Source organism: Toxotes jaculatrix, chromosome 1 (genome assembly GCF_017976425.1).
Source record: "Toxotes jaculatrix isolate fToxJac2 chromosome 1, fToxJac2.pri, whole genome shotgun sequence".
NCBI classification, from domain to species: domain Eukaryota; kingdom Metazoa; phylum Chordata; class Actinopteri; family Toxotidae; genus Toxotes; species Toxotes jaculatrix.
Window position 1 is genome coordinate 14,475,296 of NC_054394.1, and position 24,504 is coordinate 14,499,799.

General features: G+C 37.7%; 1 protein-coding gene across 2 annotated transcripts in view; it reads right to left on the reverse strand.

Annotated features, from left to right (window-relative positions):
* Window positions 1–7,719: 7,719 nt before the first annotated feature.
* Window positions 7,720–24,504, reverse strand: part of tspan15 (tetraspanin 15) — a 33,628-nt gene continuing 16,843 nt past the window's right edge. Inside the window, exons 5-8 of one of the 2 annotated variants that reach the window (XM_041030933.1) lie at window positions 18,118–18,234; window positions 15,231–15,281; window positions 14,615–14,731; window positions 7,720–9,085 (exon numbers count right to left, since the gene is read on the reverse strand). In XM_041030933.1, the coding sequence (XP_040886867.1) occupies window positions 8,804–9,085; window positions 14,615–14,731; window positions 15,231–15,281; window positions 18,118–18,234 (567 nt within the window). In that variant the 3' untranslated portion in view covers window positions 7,720–8,803. Of the gene's footprint in view, window positions 9,086–10,506; window positions 12,959–14,614; window positions 14,732–15,230; window positions 15,282–18,117; window positions 18,235–24,504 lie in introns of those variants that run through there. The other variant, XM_041031012.1, reaches the window with a different exon arrangement.

Here is a 24,504-nt window from a genome sequence, read left to right on the forward strand (position 1 = left end):
TGAACCCTATTCCAAATCAAATATGCAAATGGAAGCAGCCAAAAGACAATGACAACAACTCCAATACTGTAAAAGAGTTACTCCTGAAAAGGACACTTAGCAACAATTTAGGGCCAGTCACATCATCGGCTTATTAATGCAATTGAGCAATCGGGTACACACCGTTAGCTGTTGTTTCCAAACAACTCAACCTGCTCACATTGATGACTTAAACCTACATGTTTCCTGGATACTGAGTGCAAAACTGTATACAGTGGAGGTTAATTTATAGAACACACTGTGTAATATAATTCTCAACCAGCATGAGTGTCAGTTGCAGGTGTGTAACTGTGCTCTGATAAGTTGATTTGGCTGATAACACTGAAAACAAAGGCACAGGATAATGGTGCTACGATGGATTGATGATCAGATTATTGTCTGTCTTTGCCAGATGACCCAAATTAGCCCAATTAGAGAATATAGATTTGAAAGAAATCCTCATTGTATGTTCTATTTCTATAGCTCTAATCACCGTACGTACTACAGATAATCAGATCTATTTGCTTTTTTTTTGGTGTTTCATTGTAATTAATGACTGTAATACAGAGAGAATGAAACATAACAGGAAGAAACAACATGACACAATTCATCTTTTTTTTTTTCTAGTTGTGGGCCAAGCCTACACTCTGTGGCATATGAAAAGATTATTCTCCAAAGGAATCAGTCACATTTTCATTCTAAGTTGTGTCTTGAAGAAGTTACAGAACTACAATAGAGTTTGATGTTTAGGTGGCACCTGTTGTTCGTTTGAAATCTTTTCATATGAATTAGTCACAGATCTGTCAGGTCACTGTGGCTGAAACTCTGATATCTTGTCAAACTGTGGGTGCAGCAGCTCAGAGGGATTACAGGATCAGTATACGCCACATGCTTTGTGTGAACCTCCATGATACATTTATCAAGGAGCTACAGCTCTGTGAGGGATGAGGATCATAGTGAACTCTGGTGTTCAATAAAGATTAACGCAATCTAACCCAGTCACTACAGTGACTCATTCATTCACTCATTTTTCTTCTCTTTTGTGTTTCATTTTTTCTTTATTACAAGTCCTAGGTGCTTTTTTGGCTTCACCGCTGTTTTTATTATTATTATTATTTTTTTTTACAAAAGGTCACAGCCAAATTTAGAGAGTGAAAGAAAAAAGACAGACAAAGACAGAGAGGTTATTGGGCTTTGGTAGACTCATTAGCGGCAAAGCAAAGCACCTGAATATCTGACTAAATTGACCTTTCGATCTTTTCCTACATATTAATGATCAAGCTTTATAATATGCTGAGTCACGTGTGGCTCATTAAGCTCTCAGTGGAGTTCATTAAAGACTGGATTTGCCCTGCCACTACTTCAACTCCACAGGGCAAAACATTTAACTTTTCAGGTTTGTCTTTAAAAAAAAAGCTTTTACTTTGCCATTTCGAACATTTACTTTGTATCCACGTAAACAGAGCATAACTGCAACGCAAAGTCCCTAAGCATCCAGGACAAGATATTACATTAACTTTTGGTGAAAATTCTTTCCTTTTGTTTTTAATTTATCATACCCTGAAAAATAAAAGGTTTTGCATAAATGTGTGTGCTACACATGCATATAAAGTTTTAAAATCATATTATAGAACTAATTTCCTTACAGTGCAGAGGTTTCTCTCTCTTAATACAAAAACATTCATAGAAAATGACTGAGAGCACTTCACTTGATACAGCCAATTGTGAAATGTGACTAGAAGGTTATAAGTTACCCCTCCCAAGTTTGTTCCTGCCTTTTAATAAGGACAGCAGCTTTATAACTTTTCATTTTCAATCACAAAATTGAGAGACTGACAGGCAGGAGAAGATAAAAAGATGGAAAGAGACTCTTTCAAATAGTGTGAAGAAAAGATTGTGATTTCTATGACAACAGCTACGAAGGACACAACAGGTGAGACTGAAGTAGCCAGTGAGCCCTTGTGTTGCCCTAACATGACTAAATAAATATTGTGCGGCTCTTAATGGACGTCCCATCAACCACCAAAAGGATATTAATGGTGATTTTTGTCCATTAATTTTTATCACATAATTCTTAACACTACCATTGCCACCAACCGATGACAGCTGATGGATCAGAATTTCCTGTTGAATGTTGACGCAGTTAGAAAAGTTCCATGGTTTTAAGTAGCTGATAGAGAATGTCACTTCTGGTAGCCCAAGGTCACACAATATTAATTTAGTGTTTTCTTAGTGTTGCTCTCTCTCCACGTTTTTTTGTCAACACAGTGAGAAAAAAAGAAAAAGGAACAAAGTGATAAAGTGTTCCAATGTAAAAGTTGTACAACATTTCACTAAATCATTATCAAGATCTTAGTTGACTTGTTTCTTTGTGTTTCAAGGTCGTTGGGTTTATCTGCAGTAACAGTGTGACCACTGTATCAGTACCTGTTCATGCACAGTAGGAGACAGAGACAAATTTGTTTTACTGCCAAACAGAAGAGAAATGTGTAGAATAATAAACTCTTATATCTTGCAGTTGACCTACTTTCTCTATAAGACAGAGAAAAGAGTTCTGCCTTTTCACCAAAAATTAACATGACTACACTGCTCCTATGAAAGTTTGTATTTCCCTTCCAGGTTATTGTCACAAAAAGGTGACAACTTGACAGAGAGAGTCTGACAAATAGTTTGAAAAGTGGCTTTTTAATCTCTCCACTACTCATGTTGTGTAATCTGTTGTGAGTGTGTGTTTGGGAGGAAAGTAGTTTAGTTAAGAGAGGTTCATAATGTATTAAATGTTCCATGAAATAAAAAATGTGTTTTCTGTGTTCATACATTGTGTCTCTGGGTGCTTTGTTCAGCTATCAATCATTGATCATTGTGAGTCAAATATGTAGTGTACCCGTTTTGTTGTTTTTTTTTTTTTGTTTTTTTTTTTTTTTTTCAAATCAAAATCCAACACATTTCTCTTTCTATAAACTATTATGAACCTTTTTCAATGATGCATCACACACTCAGGAGAATACAGAGTATATACATGTATCCTGTAAAACATATTCATAGATTCTGTGTTTACCCACTCAATCCCTTCAATCATATGAGAACCACAGATCTACCTTTGAATTTCAAACCGTGTCCCACCTGGTTTCAGTCCTGTCTTGAAAACCTGCTTTATGATACATGAAAAAAAAACGAATGTGCAAAACAACACAAAGGAATTTCATGTGTGTACGCATGCATGCAGAAGCAGATATTTCCATGTATGTCTCTGTGTATCTATGTGTATGCGTGTGTGTGTCTCACCAAACACATCTCTGTTGATGGAGCCAAAGGAGCCAAACCACATTACATAAATGTCATTCAGGAAGCAATAATGTGGTTGGACAAAGACTGAAAAATGTGTCTTAATTAACCTTGTAATTTCCCCTACTTTTCCCTCTCATTTCCTGTTTCTTTCTTCTTTTCTCATTGACATTCATGTGTCCAACACCCACCCCACATGTCTAATTCTCCTCCTCTGGTCTACTTAAAGATTCCATAAAGATCACAATATGGGTTGTACATTTCTGCATGAACTGAACAAACAAAAAACAACAAACTGAACAAATCACATGCTGCAATTGCAGAATAACATGTCTGACCTTCAAAACTGTTTTACTCAAAGAAAGAAAAAAGAAACCCATTAAAACCATTCTGTTTTTTTTAAACAGACAGTTTCTGTTAATATATTAGTTAAATGTTACTTCCCACAACCAAAGCTCAAATAATCCTAATTTACTAATTTCTGACTGAATTTTCAATTTGCATAGGTCATACTGTAAAACACAATTACCACATTAAATACCAGTGCCCACACACACAGAGTTATCCACACATGCCATACGGCCCCTTTTATGCTTTTAATGGTGCAATTCAGCATAGTGCAATCAAAACAAACAATACAACACAACACTCCAGGGGTCCCATATGACCCACCACAGAAAAGCAGTTGTCTGAGAGCCTAAAGGAAACTTAAAACCAACTGGAAGTCCAAAATATCTAATCACAGCTATGTATCTTTTTCTATTGGTCAAATGACATCTTATGAGTTCATCCATAATCCACTGTCACCCTTGAGGGCTGATGCTGCCTATTGAAATTAAAGCAGTTAAGATGAATTCAACCATCACTACATTTATTATTTACACCTGTACTTTTCCCACTTTGACAAGTCACAATGCTTGCTGTGAAAAAGACCTACATGCCAGTATTAGAAGGGTATGTACAATTTGGAACATATAAAGTTGAGGAGTTGGCAGGTGACCTCAATATCACCTCACTGTAAGAACAGATTTAATTAACCTTACACTTAAACACAAGTGAAAACCCTTATATGCAGATTTAGGTTTAACCAGCCAGAAAGCCAATGAAGCAGTGAAGTCAGGCTCAATGCAGAGCAGTGCCCAGGGGCCCTCCTGTTCATTGACACACATCCAAATGTGTGTGAGTACGTGTTGGTGCATGTGCATGTGAGGTAGGAATTGATTATAATTAATGTGTTGATTAGAATGTCATCTCATGTATCTCAATAAGGCGCACACACACAGAAATATGCAGAACGGAGATGAACAGTGCACACATAGAGCGCAGCACATCCACACAGGAATATTAACACACCACACACCTCCATACTCAACAACGTGGACTGCCTGATGGGACTCAGCTGGTTAGGACAGGAAACACATCAGATTCCTGCACTTCAATTTCACCTTTATGCTTTTACGTAAAAGTTTTCTCCCCATTCTTAAATTATTAACTCTTTAGTGCACAGGTTGTATGAATTCATGCTACTCCACATGATTCAAATTTTCAAAAGGGATCTGTGTATAAAAATGATTTATAATAGCAATTTTAAAGTTGCTCGATTAGTAGTTTATGATATGAAATCAATTCATTTTATTTTCAAAACAGTTTGACGACTTGCAAAAATGTAATATGTTTTTACAAAATCAGGAGGGTTTGCTATAACGTTCACTAAACTCTCTCTGTGCTTTTGCTGGCTACTCTTTCTGTTGATGTATCTAATTCGGCCTTTGTTACATGTCACTCCGCCTCTTTCCTCATGTTTTCTGTCACTCTGCACTGTGAACTTTCTATTGCTGACAAAATGATAGAGGAATATACTGGTAAGTATCCTCTGTTTTTGCAGACATTGAAGAGGACATTAGTTACTAAGCCTTTATCATGTTACTTTGAATTAAACTGAAAAGGTCTGGGGTTAGCCGCCCGGTTAGCTTGGTAGAGCACAAGACTCAATTTCTCGGGGTCGTGGGTTTGAGCCCCGCTCTGGACGGCACCACCTCCCATAGGCTCACCACCTGTGTGTAGGACTTTGGTGCACTGTGGACTGGGTGGGAGTTGCCCCCGTGCCCTGGGACTGGACCTAGATAAGTGGCAGATGATGACGTGACATGTTTGGGGTTGTTTTTGGGAGCACAATGCTACAGATCATTTATTTCTACCTCGACCATTGACTGTCTGGCACTGAGCAGCTCCAACAGAGGACGTCAGCATTTTTGAAGGGCATTTGGATTAAAGCAGGGGAGGGTGTTACTCAGTTCATTCATCATTTTCTTCCAGGCCTTAAACTTGAACTGGCTACTCTGGGGTAACAAGCCTGCCGCTCTTCTCCACAACCGTTTTATCCAACATTACAGTTTTGCTGTTTCAGCATTGACAAGCAGTTGTTTTGTACCTTGATCTTTATGATCTTTGCTATGCGTCTGACCCGATAATCACTCTACTGTACCATTTCACACTCACTGCACTGAGCTATGTGAAGCTGAAAATGAGATCCAATTTTTGAAACTGGTGTGTGATAACAACTCTGTGATAAAATTTTAATGGAATTCTGCGCTGTGCAATGGATGCAACCTGGGCCATCACAACACCCACCTCCACCTCCAAGAAAAAATAAATCCACCAAAGAAATCAGCTTCAATAGTAAAGGTGTTTTTTTTTTCATAAAACCAAGTAGAAAGCAGTTTTGTCATAGCAGTGCTAAATTTTAAGCTACAGTTATATCATGAAGCCACATTCTGCACTGAAGCAAATGATCACACACTGAACTTGGTAAATGACACTGACCACACTGGCATGCAGCCAGACTGAAGGACACACAGCTGTACACTGGAAACCGTGAATTTGTGTCTTCAGATCACGTTCCTGTTTTTTTGTTTCATTGCTTTTTAGGTTGTCACAGAAAAGAGGAGAGAGAAAGACTCACTCAACTGAGAAATTTCAAATGTATTGAATTAAAGTGGTTGTCACAGAGTAATGATTTGTGCAGACTGGGCTGCTATGACCTCGCAGAAAACAATTTTGCCTATGCAGTTACAGCATCCCCTTAAATATATTACACAAGTGAGATTTCAAATAAACATGAAAATCTGGACCAGAAGACCAAAAGTCTGACTGACAAACACTTGTGTAAAATGATCATACATGGTTCAGCTCATTGGCCCATGATCTTTAACAACTTAGAGGCCAAACAGAGAAAATATAGTTTGTCACTGTGCCCTGTGTCAAAAATGTAAAAAAGAAACTGCTCATTTGGGGACTCATTAGAAAATCGCCTGAATCTAGATCTATAAACCCATTTTCTCTTACTGCATGACTATTTCAATTACTGTGGGTACATAAGAAAACAGGAATGGTGTAGGTCCACAGACAAGACTAGACTAGACAAGTGTTTATATTTAAATTAAAGCTGATGATACATCTTTGATTATATGATTATTTGTTGGGGACCCTGTGTTTGTTGTTGCATTTCAGACTCAGTCTATTCCTACTGTTAGTTTATTGAGTATTGTCATCAGTGTTAAATGCCAGCATCAGGTCAGACATCATTACCAGACTAATAAATGAGCTGCACACGATATTGGTTGTCATTGTGTGGTCATTTGGTTGATACATTCAAAACAGTGTGTTTGTTTGGTCGGCCCTGAAGAATAAATATCTCATTTCAAATATCTCATTAATCCACAGTCACAGTGAGAGGAGTATATACATGTGGCATATCCATTCATGACCACGGTCCACATATTGAGGAACTAGTAGCATTGCGAGCCTGTTAGTTCTTCTCTGTGAGTCTGTTAAAAAACTACTCGGCTCTAAAGATTCGCCTCTCCATCTGTGTCCCTGAGGCTGTCCACTCTGAATGATTAGGTTAGTTTGTTACATTGTACGGGGCTAAATGTCAGCATCAGTCCAGACACGGGGCTATGTGCCAGACTAATAAATGACCAGTGCCCTCCCACACATTATTGGACACTGTGACACAGTGTCAGTGTGTGTGTCTGAGACATAGAGAGCTAGAGGATGTGTCTGTGAAGTGGGAAAAGAAGAATAGAGACTATACTGTATCTGTTCAGTCAAAGTTATATTAATGGAATTGTTAACAACCTGAAGGCTGCAAGATTTTACTTTTACTAGTTGCATTTTCCTTGGCTGTGTTGAACTAAGAAAAAAGTCCTGTTTAACTGAAAGGTTTATCGTTGTTGTGTCCCCATTAGCTCTCTTACTGAACTTATCAGAAACAAGCTAACAGCAAACAATCCATTTAAATGCAGAATTTAGATGAATCACAACATGACAAAACCATGTGGGTGAGGTTATTTTTGTATTTATTTATTATTATTATCATTATATTTTTTCTTGCAAAAAATAATCTGCCGCTGGACTCAAACTTCAAACATTTGACTAAAGCTCTTACAATCATAATGCCATAATTCTGACTCTTTACATCGTATTGCAGTAACTTAAATGTGATATTATTGAACTGTCAGATATGGCAACAGTGCTTCTCTCCCAGTCCACTGGATCAGATTTGCATCAACTTTATTAGCACTGTCAAGCAGAGCATGCTTTTAATTGAACAATTTAGTAGTTGTGTTAGACCATTAACTTCGTATAAGTGGCCTATTGATAGAAGCTGAATGGGTAGGAGGAGACAGCATACACACACACACACTCCCTCTCTCTCTGTGTATATATGTTCTCACCTGTTCTGTTTTAACAGGGTATAGGTTCAGTTTTCCAGCTTTTTAATTCAAAGTGCTACTGAGCAGACAAAATAACTAAGAGAAAATCAAAAACGTTCTGCTGAAAGGTTACTTTGGATTATCAACAATGCACCCACTCAAACGTCAAAAAAAAAAAGCTGCTTCACAGCCTTTGTCTACAGGACATGGCCACACCCATGAAAATGACAGAAAAGATAGACGCAAAGGCAGGTAGTCAACTGAGCTTCCAGAGACAATACCCTACTGCTGCCACAAGAGGGCAGTAAATTACAAAATGGATGCAAACAGGCAACAATAGATCCCTTACAGGACAGAATGCTATTCTGAGATGCAAGGAGAGATATTGCTTCCACTTTGGTATCATTCTAATTTATGTTTATTTTTAGCTTTAATTGGTAAAGCACTGCTTACCTTGTTTGTCCTAATGGCACACCACTGCCATTGTTTATTCAGTCTGAGTGAAGGTCTTAGAGCACAAAATTAGTTACTCAACCCTGAACTAACAACACGTGGCCAATTGGGAGAACCCATACTAAAAAAACAACTTTTGGCTCAGCAAGGTGCAGAAAGAAGTAAAAGGTCAACAGACTTCAAGCGGATTTATGGTTTTGTGTCAGTGTGCTATGGTTGTCCTGTTGTGGGTGGCTCTGGAGTAATAACCGATTTATATTTCCCAGTAGGATATATCCTGTCGGTCATAGCTACACCACTGTCGATGGACATGCTTTCAGCAAATGTGTCTAGTATGGAAGGGTTACAGAGCCTTTCATCAACATGCTTGATGCTTTCTTCAAAATCCGCACTCTCCACTGGTATTGAAAACTGGTAGAAGAAAATATTTGGTAAATAATTTCCGCTGAAAGGCTGTAGTTTATAAGATTATAATATGATATATCAAAATAAACAAGGGAATGAACCATTTCCAGGAAAGTCCTATAAGGCCGGCTGTCTGCATGACTCTGTACTGCTCTCTCTACATCTGTTTCCTCATGTGGTTCCATGTGAACAGCTGAAGAGGAGAACTGAAAGTCAAGGGAAAAACAGGAAGATAAGAGATGGGCAGAGATGACCGACAGTCACATAGATCAGCTAAAGGTTTCTCACAAGAAAGTGAGAGAAAGGCAAATAAACACTGATCATAAATTTGTACTCACGATCATGTAGTAACACACACACACACACACACACACACACACACACACACACACACACACACACACACACACACACACACACACATTTATTTATTTATTTATTTATTCAAGTTGAGGAGTAGTAGCAAGAATAAGAGCTGGAGGGAGGAAACCAAACAAGTTATTTTAAGCTGTGTGTTGGTGGAACAGCTCGACATGACCACTCCATCTAGACCATGCACAACAGGTTCTTCCTTGTTGGTGGCAAAGAAAAATAATCTTCTCCTCTGTGGTGGTGGTAGGAGTAAAATATTAAAGGGTTCCATTCTGCAGGAAGTCCTCAAAACAGCAGGAGAAGCCGGAGTAAGGTAGGAAAAAGAATGAAACAAATAAACAGCAAACCACTCTGGACACTCCCCACTCAGGGTTTGGTCTTTGCAACAATTTCCACTCTAGTTCTTCTAATGAGTGAAGGAGATGCAATCAAAGTTGGTTTAACCAGGCTTACGTAATGCTGAGATAACACACAGACATCTGTGACTGAGAAGGAAGCATCTTGGTTTCCTCTGTAATGCAACTGAAAGTTCAAATCAGCTCAATGTATTCATATTTTATTTTTTGTTTTTTTGCATGTTCAAGACTAGTTGGTTAAACTCTCAGTTACATAATTTATTAGACATTTATTTTTTCACTGTAGGGTAACAACGGATGCTTTTTCAATGTCACTGATGTTGCTCAGCAGGTTTTATTGCTTAGTGTGTAGAGTACACTGTTAATTTTCATATTTTTTTTTAAATTTCTGATCTTTTTCCTTTGTCTTTGATTAACCTGACTTCACCAAATTTTTTTGCTCTTAAAAACAACACAGAAGAGATTAATTTCCTCTCTCTAATGTTTGTCTTTAATATTGTAGTCTTAATTTAATGACTTCATGAATCAACAAAACATCAGTCCATTAAATTCTTCTTATGATAAGAACCAAGAAGTTTCTCTGTCTCCTAAATCTGCATACAAATGCAATGTGTGTGTGTGTGGAGGATGGAATTGGCTAAACATCTGTAAACTGAAATGGAATCTGAATGTCACTGCTTTCACTTCCAACTACTTTGCTTTGTATGAATGATATTAGCCAAAGTAATTTTAAGATGTTCTCTGGCTGGGTCTTTTCTATTTTTTCCACCACAGTGTTTTCATAGTTGGACCTTTCGTATACTTAATTTGCATACTTTTACATGAAAAATTTAGACCCTGCTAGTGACGCAGGGTGAAGCCTGCCCTTGTAAACACAGTGTGATATCAGTTATCATTTATTTAACAGCCCCCCAACCTTCAAATACCCCTTTACAAGAAGATCTATTCAGCGCTACAGTCAGCTCAAAGATAATCAACAAAACTCATAAAACCGTATTAAAACACTTTTATTTTGCACACTCAAACTTCTTACTTTAATAAATGTGGTTTGTACAAGTCAAAGAACTGACAATGATATTAATTTCTAAAGACATATGATGTAAATCCCAGTGAACCTGAACTTCACCTTGAACTTTGGATATACATGTATGCATCATATTATTCCTATAAAGAGACAACAGTGGCACTTTAACTGTGATGTGTAGGTACTGTGGTATCAGACTGTAGTCATGATGGTTTCATTTAGAGCATCTTACATGTGGCACACGTGTGTTTGGGTTAATGAGGCAGACAGATGAAGTGACCAGGGTGGAAACAACTGCGTGACTGTGTGTGTGTGTGTGTGTGTGTGCGCGCGTGTGTGTGTGTGTGTGTGTGTGCTTTAAAAAAAAAACTCTTTACATCCAAAATAATTACATTACAAAACATAAAACTCAGACCTTTTCTTCTCACTGCAGTTTAACCAGTGAGCAGCTGACGTTTGTTACTTTATCTTGAATCTGACTTGTTTCCTGTTTATCAACAACAATAGAGATGCAGACGTCACAAAGCCTGAAAGCCTGACTCGGTGTGAACGCTGCCCTTTTCTCAACAAGGCCAAACAGGAAATATCAGTGTTATATGTCAGAAAATCAAGTGTAGTCTTTTTGTACATGTAAACTGCAGCCAGCTTAGCATGAGCTGCACTGACTGATTCAACAATACTCCTTCAACAAGGAGTATTAGATATTTGGCCCTGAAATGGCAAATATGCCAATAAGAATAACGGGCTACTTTGTAAACCTTGATAAGTCCTGTTTGGCCTTGTAAAGAAACAACTTGAAAAGCTTGTGTTTTAGCAGTGATGTAAGTACAGCATTAAACGCGTCATTATGTACAAAGGCAGGGAGATGTGAAATATAAATCAGCTTCAAGAAAGATTAAGTCTTTGGTCTCAGCTTTCAACTTCACATTAAACCAAAGTGCAGTAACACATGAACATCACATTATTCACTTATATCATGACAAGCGTGCATCTGTAAAACTTGAAACCATAAAGGATAATACTTTGCAGGATGTTCTAAGGCAATTTTATCTACGCTACAGTTTGGCAAACCTATTTTAATGCCTGTGTGCCTGTGTGCAAACCTTTGTCTTAGAAATTACACATCAAATTATTGGCACATTGGTCTCAATTCTATTTTGAGACCAATGTAATAGCTACCTGTTGCACTGAGCTGGAATTTGTTCAGTGCAACATTTTTTCAAGCGTAGCAAGTCAAGTAACAAGTTGTAGGGAGGGTTTGGGTAGATAGAGGGTGTACAAAGTGCAGGACTTGACACGGTATACTGGGGTTTTTAATCCTAAGCCCTGTGAGTGGTCAGGTTTAGGCAACAAATCCACATTTAGTCACATTAAGTGGAAAATTTATTATTTTTAGTTAAATGTTAATAAGTTAAATATGTCATACTGTAGGTTGCTTACTGTAGCTTAGCATTTTCTCATAATTCACCAGGGCACTTTAGTTCAAACGGAGAGACAAAGTTAGTTAAAGAGTTGACGAGATTAAGAAAATGTCCATTACGAGCATATGGCAAATATAGCAAATACTTCTTGTGCTGGACACATCATGAAGGTTCAGTGAGCACCTGTGGCCCTAAGGGAATATTCAGGGTATAAATTCTTACTCCAGAGGCCTGTATTTTAAAATAATTATTTTCTAGTCTGAAACCTCAGAGTATGTTCAGTTCTATATACAATTAAGGCAAACACCTCCTGCTTTCAGATGAAATGGTGTCCTATAGTAATGAGCACTGCAGGTTTTTTGGCAACAGACAATGGCTGTCTAATATGACCAGTAGTTGTAAAGAGGAGACTGATTTCATGTCATAACACCAGAAGCAAAAATGACTGATTGTTGTGTTTATCCCTGAGATTGTCTGAGGCACAATACAGCTAAAAGCACACATCCAAAGCTCTCATTTCCCACTTACAGATTAGTACACTGTATGTTAACCCTGAAACTAATTATTTATTTACTTGGATACATAGTGTAAGTTTATAGTAAAACTGAAAAAAGAACGCTTTAATATTAAATTACAAATAATCTGGTTGCCAAACACTTCCTTCTTCCCAATAAAATAATAATTTAAAAAAAATGTCGGCAGGAGCCCATTTGCTGCTTTCTGTTGTTTGTGTCTCCATCAGTCGATATCTGGCATACACTTAAACCATTTAGTGACTCGGCTGTGGCTCTTGATTTCTCTTTCCTGTGTGTTTGAGCCCAGCAGCCCATCCATGTAGTTACCGTACTCACTGATGGCGTCTTCAACACGAGTGATATACAACCAGCTGACTATCACACCAAAGAACTAGAGAGCAGGAGAGAAAGGGAGAGAGAGAGAGAAGCTAAGTATGGGAAGGGAAGGAAGGGAGGTCACCATGGAAGTTTCTCCTTTGTCTTAAATGTCTCTATGTTTGTCTTACTTGTGTGTTACCTTCCAATGTGAGAGTTTGCATCTGCACATTCACTTTCAACCTATATTTTTTATTTATCTAGTGATCAGCTCCATCAAGCTACATTTTGTAAAGTTACTGTTCAGACAAAGGAAATAAGCTGACAAGGCTTTATCAATGAATTATTTTCATCTGCATTTATTGATAAAAAACGATATGTAATAACCCAAGTTAAGATGAGAATGTCTCTGAATTCGCAGAAATAATTTAGTTCACATATGAGCTGAGATGCTGAAAGACTTCCTTTCCCTGACTACTCCACTATCCATGATGCTGCGGTGATGCAGTGTCAGATCAGTTTGATCAGATTTCTAATAAATTTGGTGTGTGCAAGACTGATGGAATCTCTGATGGATGGTCTCAAGCATCCTCGCACCTCTAAACAGAAATAAGGGAACTCACACGTCCCTCATGATGGCGAGCAAGATCAATTTTTCAGGTCAGTCGTAGGGCAATAAGAGAGGAGACATGAAATGAGAAGCACCGCAGTTGTGGACTGGATGACTGACTGACAGCTTCTGCTCACTAAAGCCCATCATGCTTATTAAAGTCCAGCACCATCTACATTCATACATTCATAGCTGCCAGTGAGTGAGTGTCTGTGTGTGTCTGGATTTTAATGCATCACGTTAAAATGAGATGTGAGAGGACAGAAATTACAAAGTGATGGAAAATAGCTTCTGTCTCTGTCACACTCACATCCTCTAATGGATCTGGTTAAAAAAAAACATGAACATGAAAACGTACAGTGTAAACCCCATCAAGTGTATATATGTAGGTTTACAAGTGTCACATTATATCCTGGATGATATTTTTAATATGAATTATTATTATTATTACTATTAATTTTTAACACCAGTCAGACAATTGCAAAAATCTTATCTTTTGTCAGTAAGTTGCCGTATTGAGAGTTTTGCTTGTTTTACCTGAAACCTTAATGAAATGGACCAGCATGCAAAGCATTCTGTGAAAATTGCACTGCTTATTTTATCACTGCTGTTGCAGTGAAGTTGTCTGATGTACCTGAGGTAAAGCAATTTACATTTTCTCCCGCTTAGTCATCGCAGCTGCTTGCATTTGAACGGCTGTTTGAATATGGATAAATGTTTTATTTCACTGTGCTTCTGTTATTCACAAACATATTGAAACTAAAGCTGCACTTGTTAAATCCCTGCCGGTGGTGAGAGTTTTAGCAAGTAAGCGACAATAAGTGAACAATAAGTGAAGCCACAAATAACACACAATAACAACACCTCTACCCTTTGAGTATCACACAAAGTTTAGTTAAAAGATTATACAAGTTAGATTTATATATTTAGACACAAGCTGTGCAATGCTGAGATCAGTACACACACACACACGGTTGTTTGTACTAAACATCAACGCCTTTCCTTATGCACATAAGGAACAAACTATGCTGAGAATCATGAATATTTCACCGCTTAAAGAGATAAAAGTTACGTTCATATGTGTGTGTGTGTGTGTGAGTGTGTGTGTGTGTGTGTGTGTACCTGAGGTAGTAGGATCCCTAACAGAAGTCCAGCCATAATCTTATAGTTGTCCATCAGCCAGATGAAGAAAGCATCAGTGCAGCCTCGGATATGAATGATTTCAGTCAAGTCCAAACGCTATAAGAAACAAAACACTTTTTAATCAGCTGGTTTTCACAGTTATAATAACATATAATAATATAATATATAATAATAACAGTTCCAGCCAAAACCTGAGAAAACACACCAATCAGTTATTTTACATGTGTGGTTATCAGACTCCAACAGCTCCAACACCTCAGATAAGTGAGGTTTGGTTTTTACTTACATTTTCAAATTCTATAATGTTCCATATGTGAAATATAAAATATAAATTTAAAATGGTACATTTCGTAAGGACACATTTCATTTTTATTTGTATAGTAACTGAAGATGAAAATAATCTTAGCAGCAACTTAGCAACCTGTGAGGCCTGACCTCCAGTCAATGGGCAGACCGGAGGGCAGACTTTGCTCAGCTAAAACAAAAAACCTTGAATAACATTCCACTTACAGAAATTTTGAAAAGCTTTATTTCCTTTGTTGTTTTCTTCCCTTGCTTTAATTAATGACTGAAATGTCAGTCTTCATGGTCTCACCTCTTTATCCAGCACCTTGTAGCCACACATCGTATTGGCCACTTCATTATGCTGAAGGGGAGAGAAGCAGCGAGATAAAGTTAACAGTCTGAAATAAAAAGTCAGAGGGAGACAGTCAGTAACCTGCAAACAGTTTCATGTTTCAAGAGGAGTAACACACTGTGTCACACATGGAGACACACACTTCAAATACCTGAGACTGTAAGTGTGTGTGTGTGCGTGCATGTGAAAACTGTACAGTGTGTATGTCAGCATGTGACCAAGCCTTTTCCACATTCAAATTTTGAAATATTTTCAAATATTCAAATAAGATAAGATAAACTGCAAACCTCTCATGGCTGTCTGGCACAGGAAGAAGAGGATGGAAGGAGTGATCACCTTTTTTTAAAAGTCTTTTAGACTTTATTTTGGAGATTTTTAATGTGACTGGTATGATTAGAAGCACGAGTGTGAGGATAACTTACAACAGGAGATCCCATAGAACTGAAGAGGAAAATAAACCATTAAAAGGGCAAAAAGAATGAATCTGTGTATTTATGAGTTTGACACACAGCAGGCGATGTTGACCCAGCTCCATTTATTTCAATGAAACAAGTGGGAAAAACTTGCCAGTCCTCTGTCTAAAAAGAAACGCCATGCTCAATCAAGTGGAGTTAATTGCTGCTTCATGTTAATATGAACCAGGCTTGAAATAACAAGCATAACTACAAAGATTATAAAGTAGATGACTGAACTGTGAAGCAGCCATTATCTGACTTTGACCAGTTACTGGAGCAAATACTCATGGACTGTTAGGTCGTTGATAATGGACGTGAACCTACATATGGATGTCATATGTTATCCAAATATTAGATATTTAGATAATTATATGAGATGTTAAGCACAATTTACCTGAACCTTTTACACAACTGATCTATAAAAAAGGCATCACTAGAACATGCATTTTACTGTTGATATAGAAAAATATGTGGCAAAATTATGTGGAATTCTAGTATTTCCAACAAATAGTGTAATTTGTTATATTTTATAATATATTTTTTTTTATCAATGATATGTGCTATCTATGTCTTTAAATGGCATTTGGTACTTGCTACTTCTAAGAAATAAGTTATTATAAATAAATCATAGTTGTCAAGCAGGTTCAACAAGACATGCCTTCTGTTTCTGAGAACTTCTGTTGGCTGTTGTCTCTGGCACACAGGGTTGTGTATTTTGCCAGTTTTTTCTTGTCCATCTTGTCTCTCTCTCAAGACCAAATTTAACTCCATGAGAGAATTTTGCCCTGATACATTTATGTACAGAGATGATAAACCCTGGCAGCAGTGGCTCTCGCTATTATAATAGTTACTGACAAACAGAGGAAACTGAATACAGTGAATAACAGGAAACCACACTAAGAATTAAATATTGGGGCATCACTGTTCCATTCTTGAAACTGTGATAAATGCAGGTCTGACTACTACCATATTATAATGGCTGCCTTTAGGGTGCTTAACAATGTTTCCTCCTCAGTAAACAGAGGTGAGCCAACATTAATAAAGAAAATAGAATACTAAAACAGCAGGCTGAAAAATAAATTACATCCACTGAAATGAGGGAAACAACGACAGACATCACATGCTGCCAGTTAATATGAAAATTGACATTTTTATCACTTAATTAACCATGTTATCACAACTGACTCACAATAATGCAAAACTGTGGATTAAGAAAATCCTAACGCATAGCTGTGGTCATTGAATTTAGGATTGACAACAAGGCATGAAGGACTGGTGGTTTCATTTTCATGAGTTCAGCTGTGAGGGAGTATAAGCTTGTTCATCACAGTGTTGCCTGAATAAAAAGTTTTTGTTCTCTCTTTATAAACTCCGAGAGTGTAGGTGTATAAATTAGAGAGGGTACATGTTGTGTTTTGTGTGGGAGAAAATTGCCTGTGAGTGTGTCTGGCATGGCACAGGCTTAATCACCATCATAAGGATGATGAGATGCATTTTAAATGAAACTCCACACTATTACAGCTATTACTATAATGACATACAAACTGAGTGTTCAGGGCTTCACAGACCTGTAGTAAATAAATGGAGCCAGGAATGATGAAATGTTTGCATTATCCAAGAGCTATAGGTAATGTTACAGATGCTAGTATCAAACACTGACCTTTACAACTAGTAAACACATATATAACCATGTGGTGCCTTTCTCCATGGGCTCTGGCTGGTGCTGACAGCTATAGTTAGCAGGGACTGACATAGCAGTCATTCAGTTAGTAAGAGCCTTCCTGAGCAAAAGAAATTTTGATGATTCCAGTACTTAACATACATGAAAATAGCTTTGCACTCCTTTGACCCTCTGACGTTGTTGGACTCATGATGAGGTGTATAAAATACACCTCAACACTAAAAGACTTTAATGTGTAAAACAGAGGCAGTTCCTCTTTAATATTAAGTGAAATGCAAAAATCATGTGTGCCTGTAAACATTTAAGCTGTTTGAGACCATGATGGCACTGATGTTTATGCCTCGTTTTCTAGGTCAGTGCTGCATTGACTTGACTTGACATTGTGATGACCATGATTAGTTGTATAATCATATAATACACCACAAACTAGCATGAAATGAATTAAGTAGCACTTATAGTGACAGTATAATACCAGCAGTAGTTAAAGAACTGGTTTAGTTATAATAGCTGAACCCAAGCTGTAGTGGAACAGGTGGCAGCCATGGATGCAGTAACTAGTATTTCAGCAGCAGCAGTAACAAGAGTAGTAGAAATAGTACAGGAAAACACATACAGCCAGTATACGGTACTGTACTGTACAACAGTGGCTCCAGATCCTGTAGCAGTTAGTGTTGGGATGATACTAACAGCAAAAGTGACTGATACATACCTTAGTAGTAATGCAGCAGGTATATGGAACGCCGCAGGCCAGTGGACCAGGTGCCGAACAGTTGTGGTACATGTTGACCGCCCAGTCTTTATACTCTTGACCTCCACAACACTTAAACTGCAGGAAAAGTTGTGGAAGAGAGAAAAGTTGGAAGGAGAAAGAGAGTGAAGAATAGAAATAAAGAATGAGACGGATGAAGATGTAGGGGGTGAATGAGTGAGAGAGAGGTGGAGAGATAAAAAGTAAACAACTTTGTAAACACTTTTTTTTCTGCTGTGCTCATGCAACGTCAGTAACATTTTGCAATGAAGTGAACCATGATTAACGACAATTTGCATGTAATTATGAGTCTGTTTTATAAGTATGTGTTTGTCTCTTACTTTTCTAAAATCTGTGTACAGGTGGTGGTAAGGCTGGACAACATGGTTGAAATCAATATTATGATGTTACAGTATAATATACATACAATATATTAGGATATGCATTATAATAATATTACATAATATTATAATTACTGTAAATCTCAACATGGCAAATCAATCACAAACTTTTTTAATTTCAATTTGCTGTGAATCATTAATTTGGACAATAGAAATTTGTAAGTGATGAGCACTATACTGTAATTATGTCATATATCTATGGATAAAATAAAAACAACAGTTTTTAGCAGTTGTCCAGATCAGATCAACCACAAGGCTCTATGCGTCCTCCCTCACATTAAAGTGCATTAACATCTAAATACATTCATTTATCTTTTTCCAATTAAAGGTTTCTCTCATCCATCCTACAGGCTCAGCCAGCATTTGAAAGCAGCAGCATCACAAACTGAAGTGTCTCCCCCGAATCAATAACACTTGCAGCCACAAACAACAAATTGATACCTGCCAACCTCCCATGTTGTTGGTTCACAGGCACAAAATAGTGTGACGCCAACCAATTATTTTTTATTGCCCTCTATTTCAGCAATTAAGGACAAACCCTCAAGAAAACAAAATATTATTACTTCATGGGAACAATAAATGAGGTTTCACAAGCTATCTTTAGAAAGGTAATGATTATTGCTTTTGGCTGAGAGCTTTTCAGTCACTTCAAACACGCTGTTTCAAACAACTTCATTATTAGGTTTAAGTTTGAGTGTTTCTGTGTTATGTCATTTAAAGACTGTTTAGACAATGACTCTGTCCAGCAACAATAATGTGAATTATAATTAAATCACCATAAAAATACAAAGTAATCTGATGCAAATAACAGAGCATTTTTGTCATGATGGACACTTGAACTTCTAATGGCAGTAAAGGCACAGTTGTAACAAATAACATTAATGTGATGCAGCTGTTATTAATGTTATTAGCTAAGCCTGTGCATGGCCAATTGGTGAATGGCCAATTAAAAAAGTCTAGTAATACGATAGATATGACAACCACCTGAGGCAAAATGCTTTTCAGTATTTCAATAAAACTGAAAAATGTACTTCCTCAAATGATAACACTCAAAACAAATTACACCAACCCTCTAACTTCCCAGTAATCTGTTATCAGTAATTTCTATTTGATTTATACTTTCACTGAGTAGACAGCAGCTGCATAGTTGCAGAGAATAAACACTCACAGAAAAGCCCAAGAGCAACACTATTAAATCTGCTTTGTAGACATTTACTGAGACACATATTTTATTGGGAGGGAGGAAGTGAGTCAGAAAGGCAGTAAGAGAGAAAAAGAGGACAAATAGGAGGAAGGGTCAGACACCAAGAGAGACAGTAAGAGAGGACGAGACAAGAGATAAACAGAGTAGATAAATAAATGAATAAAAATGAGGCTGCTCTTTGCCAGGCGGGGTGATCAGTATGCTGACATGACGCCAGTGTGCCAGGAAGTGACTCCCTCCTCTCCCTGGCGCGACACCACAGAACGCCAGCACTGGGTAAGGACCCAAACAAGGTCACAGGAAGGCAAAGCAATTATGATGTGATTAATGTCTGCAACTGCTAAGTAAAAATCCAAAAGCATTACAAGTTCACAGTGAGTTTAGTAGGTGCTGCTGTGCAGTACACTGCAATCCAACAGTCCTGCAGTAAAACCTGTCTTTGGGAAGACATGGTTTTTTTGCATCCTCATGAGACCAACCTGACCAACCTCTCAAAATATCTGTCAACACCAATGAGACTGCAGCAGATAAGTGAAGTCCCTCCGTCCTCTCAGACTATAAAAAAGACTATCCCCGCACTCACTTTCAAAGTGATGACTGATCACCCAACAATTTGTTGACTAACATTGCAGGAAAAGAAGTCAAACGAAATGACTAGTGTTTTCCACTATTTTCATCCTTGTCTCAATCAAACACTGTCTCTGCTGGAGTCACAGATGAACCTTTCTTTACCATTTTCTCTTTTCTTTTTCAATTTTTCCTGTGGTTTCCTATCATCTTCACTGTCGGATGGCAAATATTCTTCAGATATCAGTTAGCGAGGGAAAATCCTCAGAGTCAGTCATGTCCCTCAGAATGAAATATTTGCAGAGGGAGTGACTGATTTTTTAGCCAGCTGCTTAACCTACTGATGACCGGCTATTCACTGGCAGACTGGCAGTGTGAGTAACTCACTGGATGGGTAACTGGCCAGCTGAGCTGACTCCTCGAAGTGTGTGTCTCAAGACGCAAGTCAGTTCATCCAGTACTCCCTGCCTTCATTATTACATGGCACCCATGCAGGAATATTGTGACATGAACGATTATAGGCTAAAGATTAAAAGATTTAAAAAAAATATATAGTTTTGCTAAAAAGGGTTCATTCACTTCCACTTCAGATTGTTTACTTAGTGGCACCATAAGTTATTAGAACAACTCTGAAGGACTCCAGACCACAACATTTGGAAACAGGACTTAATTACAACATCACAGAAAAAGACTGTCGACTTTTTTTATGATCTTATATATATATATTTACATTATATTGTACATTACACTGATTCCATCTAATTTAACAGTGATGATGACCAAGCTGGTGCACACTTCATCAGGAATCAACCCTTGATGAAGTGTGCACCAAACTGTTGTCTTCCTGTTTTCAGTGAAAAAACAGGAATGCACAGACTTGTCTGCTGTACACAACATTAAAGCCCGGACTATCTGACTGGCAGACCACAGTATGTGCACTTGCAGTGCTGTATGTCAGACAGAGTGGTCAGCAACACAGGGGCTCCGCAGGGGACTGTCCTCTCTCTCTTCCTCTTCACTCTCTACACCACTGACTTCAGCTACTGCACCTGCCACCTTCAGAAGTTTTCTGACGACTGCAGAAGTAGACCCATGTTAACATTCAAGGGGTCAACGTGGACATGGTGGAAGAGCACAGTTACCTAGGGGTGTACCTTGATCAGAAACTGGACTGGTCCAAAAATGTGGACACTGTTTACAAAAAGGGCCAGAGCTGCCTCTACTTTCTGAGATGGCTAGGGTCCTTTAACATCTGCCAGACGATGCTGCGGATGTTCTATGAGTCTGTGGTGGAGACAGTCTGCAGTGTTGGAGAGGAGAGTGTTGTCCAAAGTAGGAACAATATTGGACTCTCCTTCACGCCCTCTCCACTATCTGCTGATCAATCACAGAAGCTCATTCAGCAACAGACTCATTCTTCCACACTGCACAACAGAGGAAATCATTCTTGACTGTTGCTATCAAACTATATAATTGCGAACTCTATAAAATCACAGACTCCATGTATACCGTGTATACATCATTTTTAAACCTTTTTAACCTCATGTACATATGCAAATATTAAGATGTTTTTATGTTTTTATTTTATTTTATTTTTATTTTGTTTTTTCTGATATTGGAGTACATGTACATTCTAAGAGGGTGTATTGCAGTATTTTTACTTTTATTCAACTGTCTATTTTTATTTTTGTTTTTATTTACATTATATATATTTTATTTTTTATTTTTTTCACTTTAACTTTATTTATTTTAGAAACATTTTTTCTCTGTGTACACTTTTTTCTCTGTGCAATTTTTTTCATTTTCCATTGGGAGTTTGTCCGTAACCAAAGAATTTCCCTACGGGGATTAATAAAGTTTTTCTGATTCTGATTCTGATCTGATGTTTCTGTCATTTGTAATCACCTTCTTGTGAACATTGCTCAGGCGCTGGCATGTGTACCTTTAATTACACTCCCATCAGGCCAAGTGGAGTTGTATTCTGGGGAGTACTTACAAATCATTATCCATCCTCCTGCCAAATGTCATGTCTCTATTTTGTACAATCCCATAGCAATTAGAGAGAGACAGCAAAAGCCGAGGAAAAGGGATAATAAACCATCAGAAAACAAAAGGGTCTCAACCATACAAATACCTGATGTAATCAGGTATTCAATTATCAGCCGATCAATAGCAGATGGAAACATTATAGGTGATTGCATGTTCTGGTTACAAAAGGACAGGCTGTTAAATTTTACTGTACAGAAAGTGTTCCGAGCATCAAAAACCACCAGGTATTTCAACATTTTGCAAAAGACGGATGTAATGTCCTAATGTACAGTGTATTGTAGTACAGCACACAGTATAGCTATGTGTCTGCTTTTATCTTCATTTATCTTGCAATCATAACCAAAAATGCAGCAGGAGCTGTTTTCTTAGTCAACCTTCAGCGCCTTGTGGATTGTGTGTTAACTGATTGACTGGGTTGTCTCTGATACTGTAGTATCTGACGGGGTTTTGCTTCAGGACAGTGCACATCACGTTACCAGTTTGATATTTGTGATGTCAAAATACTGACGTTATTCCATGTATTTTGGCTATAAACAGATGCACCTAGTTAAACATGGGGTGGAGACTTGGTACAGGTCACATGTTGGTGGACAACATTGCATAGATTTCTTTTTGCTTTTTAAAAAATGCAAATCCTCTAATTCCTCTGATTATCACAGTCATAATAAATGTAATAAATGTTGAAATGTCATAAGAATAATCTCCCCTACATCCAGTCTTCCTTAAGACTTTACTGTACTATACCATAATAAGAAGAAGGAACTCTTATCTTATAGCTATGCTGGTCTGGAGCAGCAGATTATTTACAGCAAAACAACTTAACCAACAACAATCTATCGCCCCATGTGAATAACGGACTGTTCCTGTCAAGGGGTTAAGCCAGCCTCTTATCTGATGGATGGACACCGCCTGTAGACCAAATTAATCAATCACGGCTTCTAATAGATGAACCCAAGTGTCAATAATAGACAGGTGGACTTACTGATTGGTTCTTCTGAAAGGACAACATTGACCTATGCATTTTAAATAACTTAAATAACACCACACTTTGAATTTCAACTCATGTTTAATACTCACGTGAAAGTCTGGTGGTTAAACATAAAGTATGAAAGAAGCAGTGTTTCCTCTATGACAGATTTTAGGAGCCACAAAAATGCTTGGCAAAATCTTTGTATGACTAAGACCATTAAGCCAGAGCATGTGTTCCACCCTCTACCATATCCTCTGTGCAGTTTTATCTGGTTCTTAAGGCACTCCAGACAGGTAAGATTTATGAATATCACATAATAACATTTAACATATTATGTATTTATATATTAACATTGTACACATTACATCATGTGTCTTCATAAAAAAATTAACATTTTTTTGTTTATAGATCTGAAGACCTTAAATTCCATTCCCACAATACTGTCTTTTTCTCTTTTAAACAATACATAAGTATTATTAAGATGACTGTGACTTTTCCTGCCTTGCTGTGTTACCTGTAATGTGCCTTAGAAAAATACTCCAATACAAATAACTGGATATTGCATGTACCATATATGATGTGTCAGTTGGGTTTCAGAGCTAATGATGGAACCAAAACTAATGAGATCAATAGTGATCCAAAAAAAAAAAAAAAACCCAAAAACTGCCTAGTACACTGGATAATCCACAAAACACTTACGCGAAAAAATATTTTTCAATAAAAACTGTTGACAGAACCCATGTCTTCAATTTCTGGTTTCTATCAGTGCACAAAGGGCTTAATAATTCAGCTCATCAGCACACTTCTGACCCACTCACTGACTCCAATCCACTTAGAGGGTCTAAAGAGAGAGGGTGCTGAATGTTGTGCAGATTGCAAAGCCCCTTGAGGAAAAAATTTGTGATCCATGTTAATGGGCTGTATAAATAAAACTGAACTCCCTCAGGTCATCTTGTAGTGGTCTTGTCACAGGTTAGGTTACAAAGAACAGAATAAGATCCATACGTGGTGACTGTGGCCCTGCTCTAAAGACAATAAAGACTCTGATAATGTAAGTTACACACAGACACAGACACACACACACACACACACACACACACACACACACACACCTTGTTGCTGTATGCATTTTAACGTAAGGAGCACTGACTTTAAAT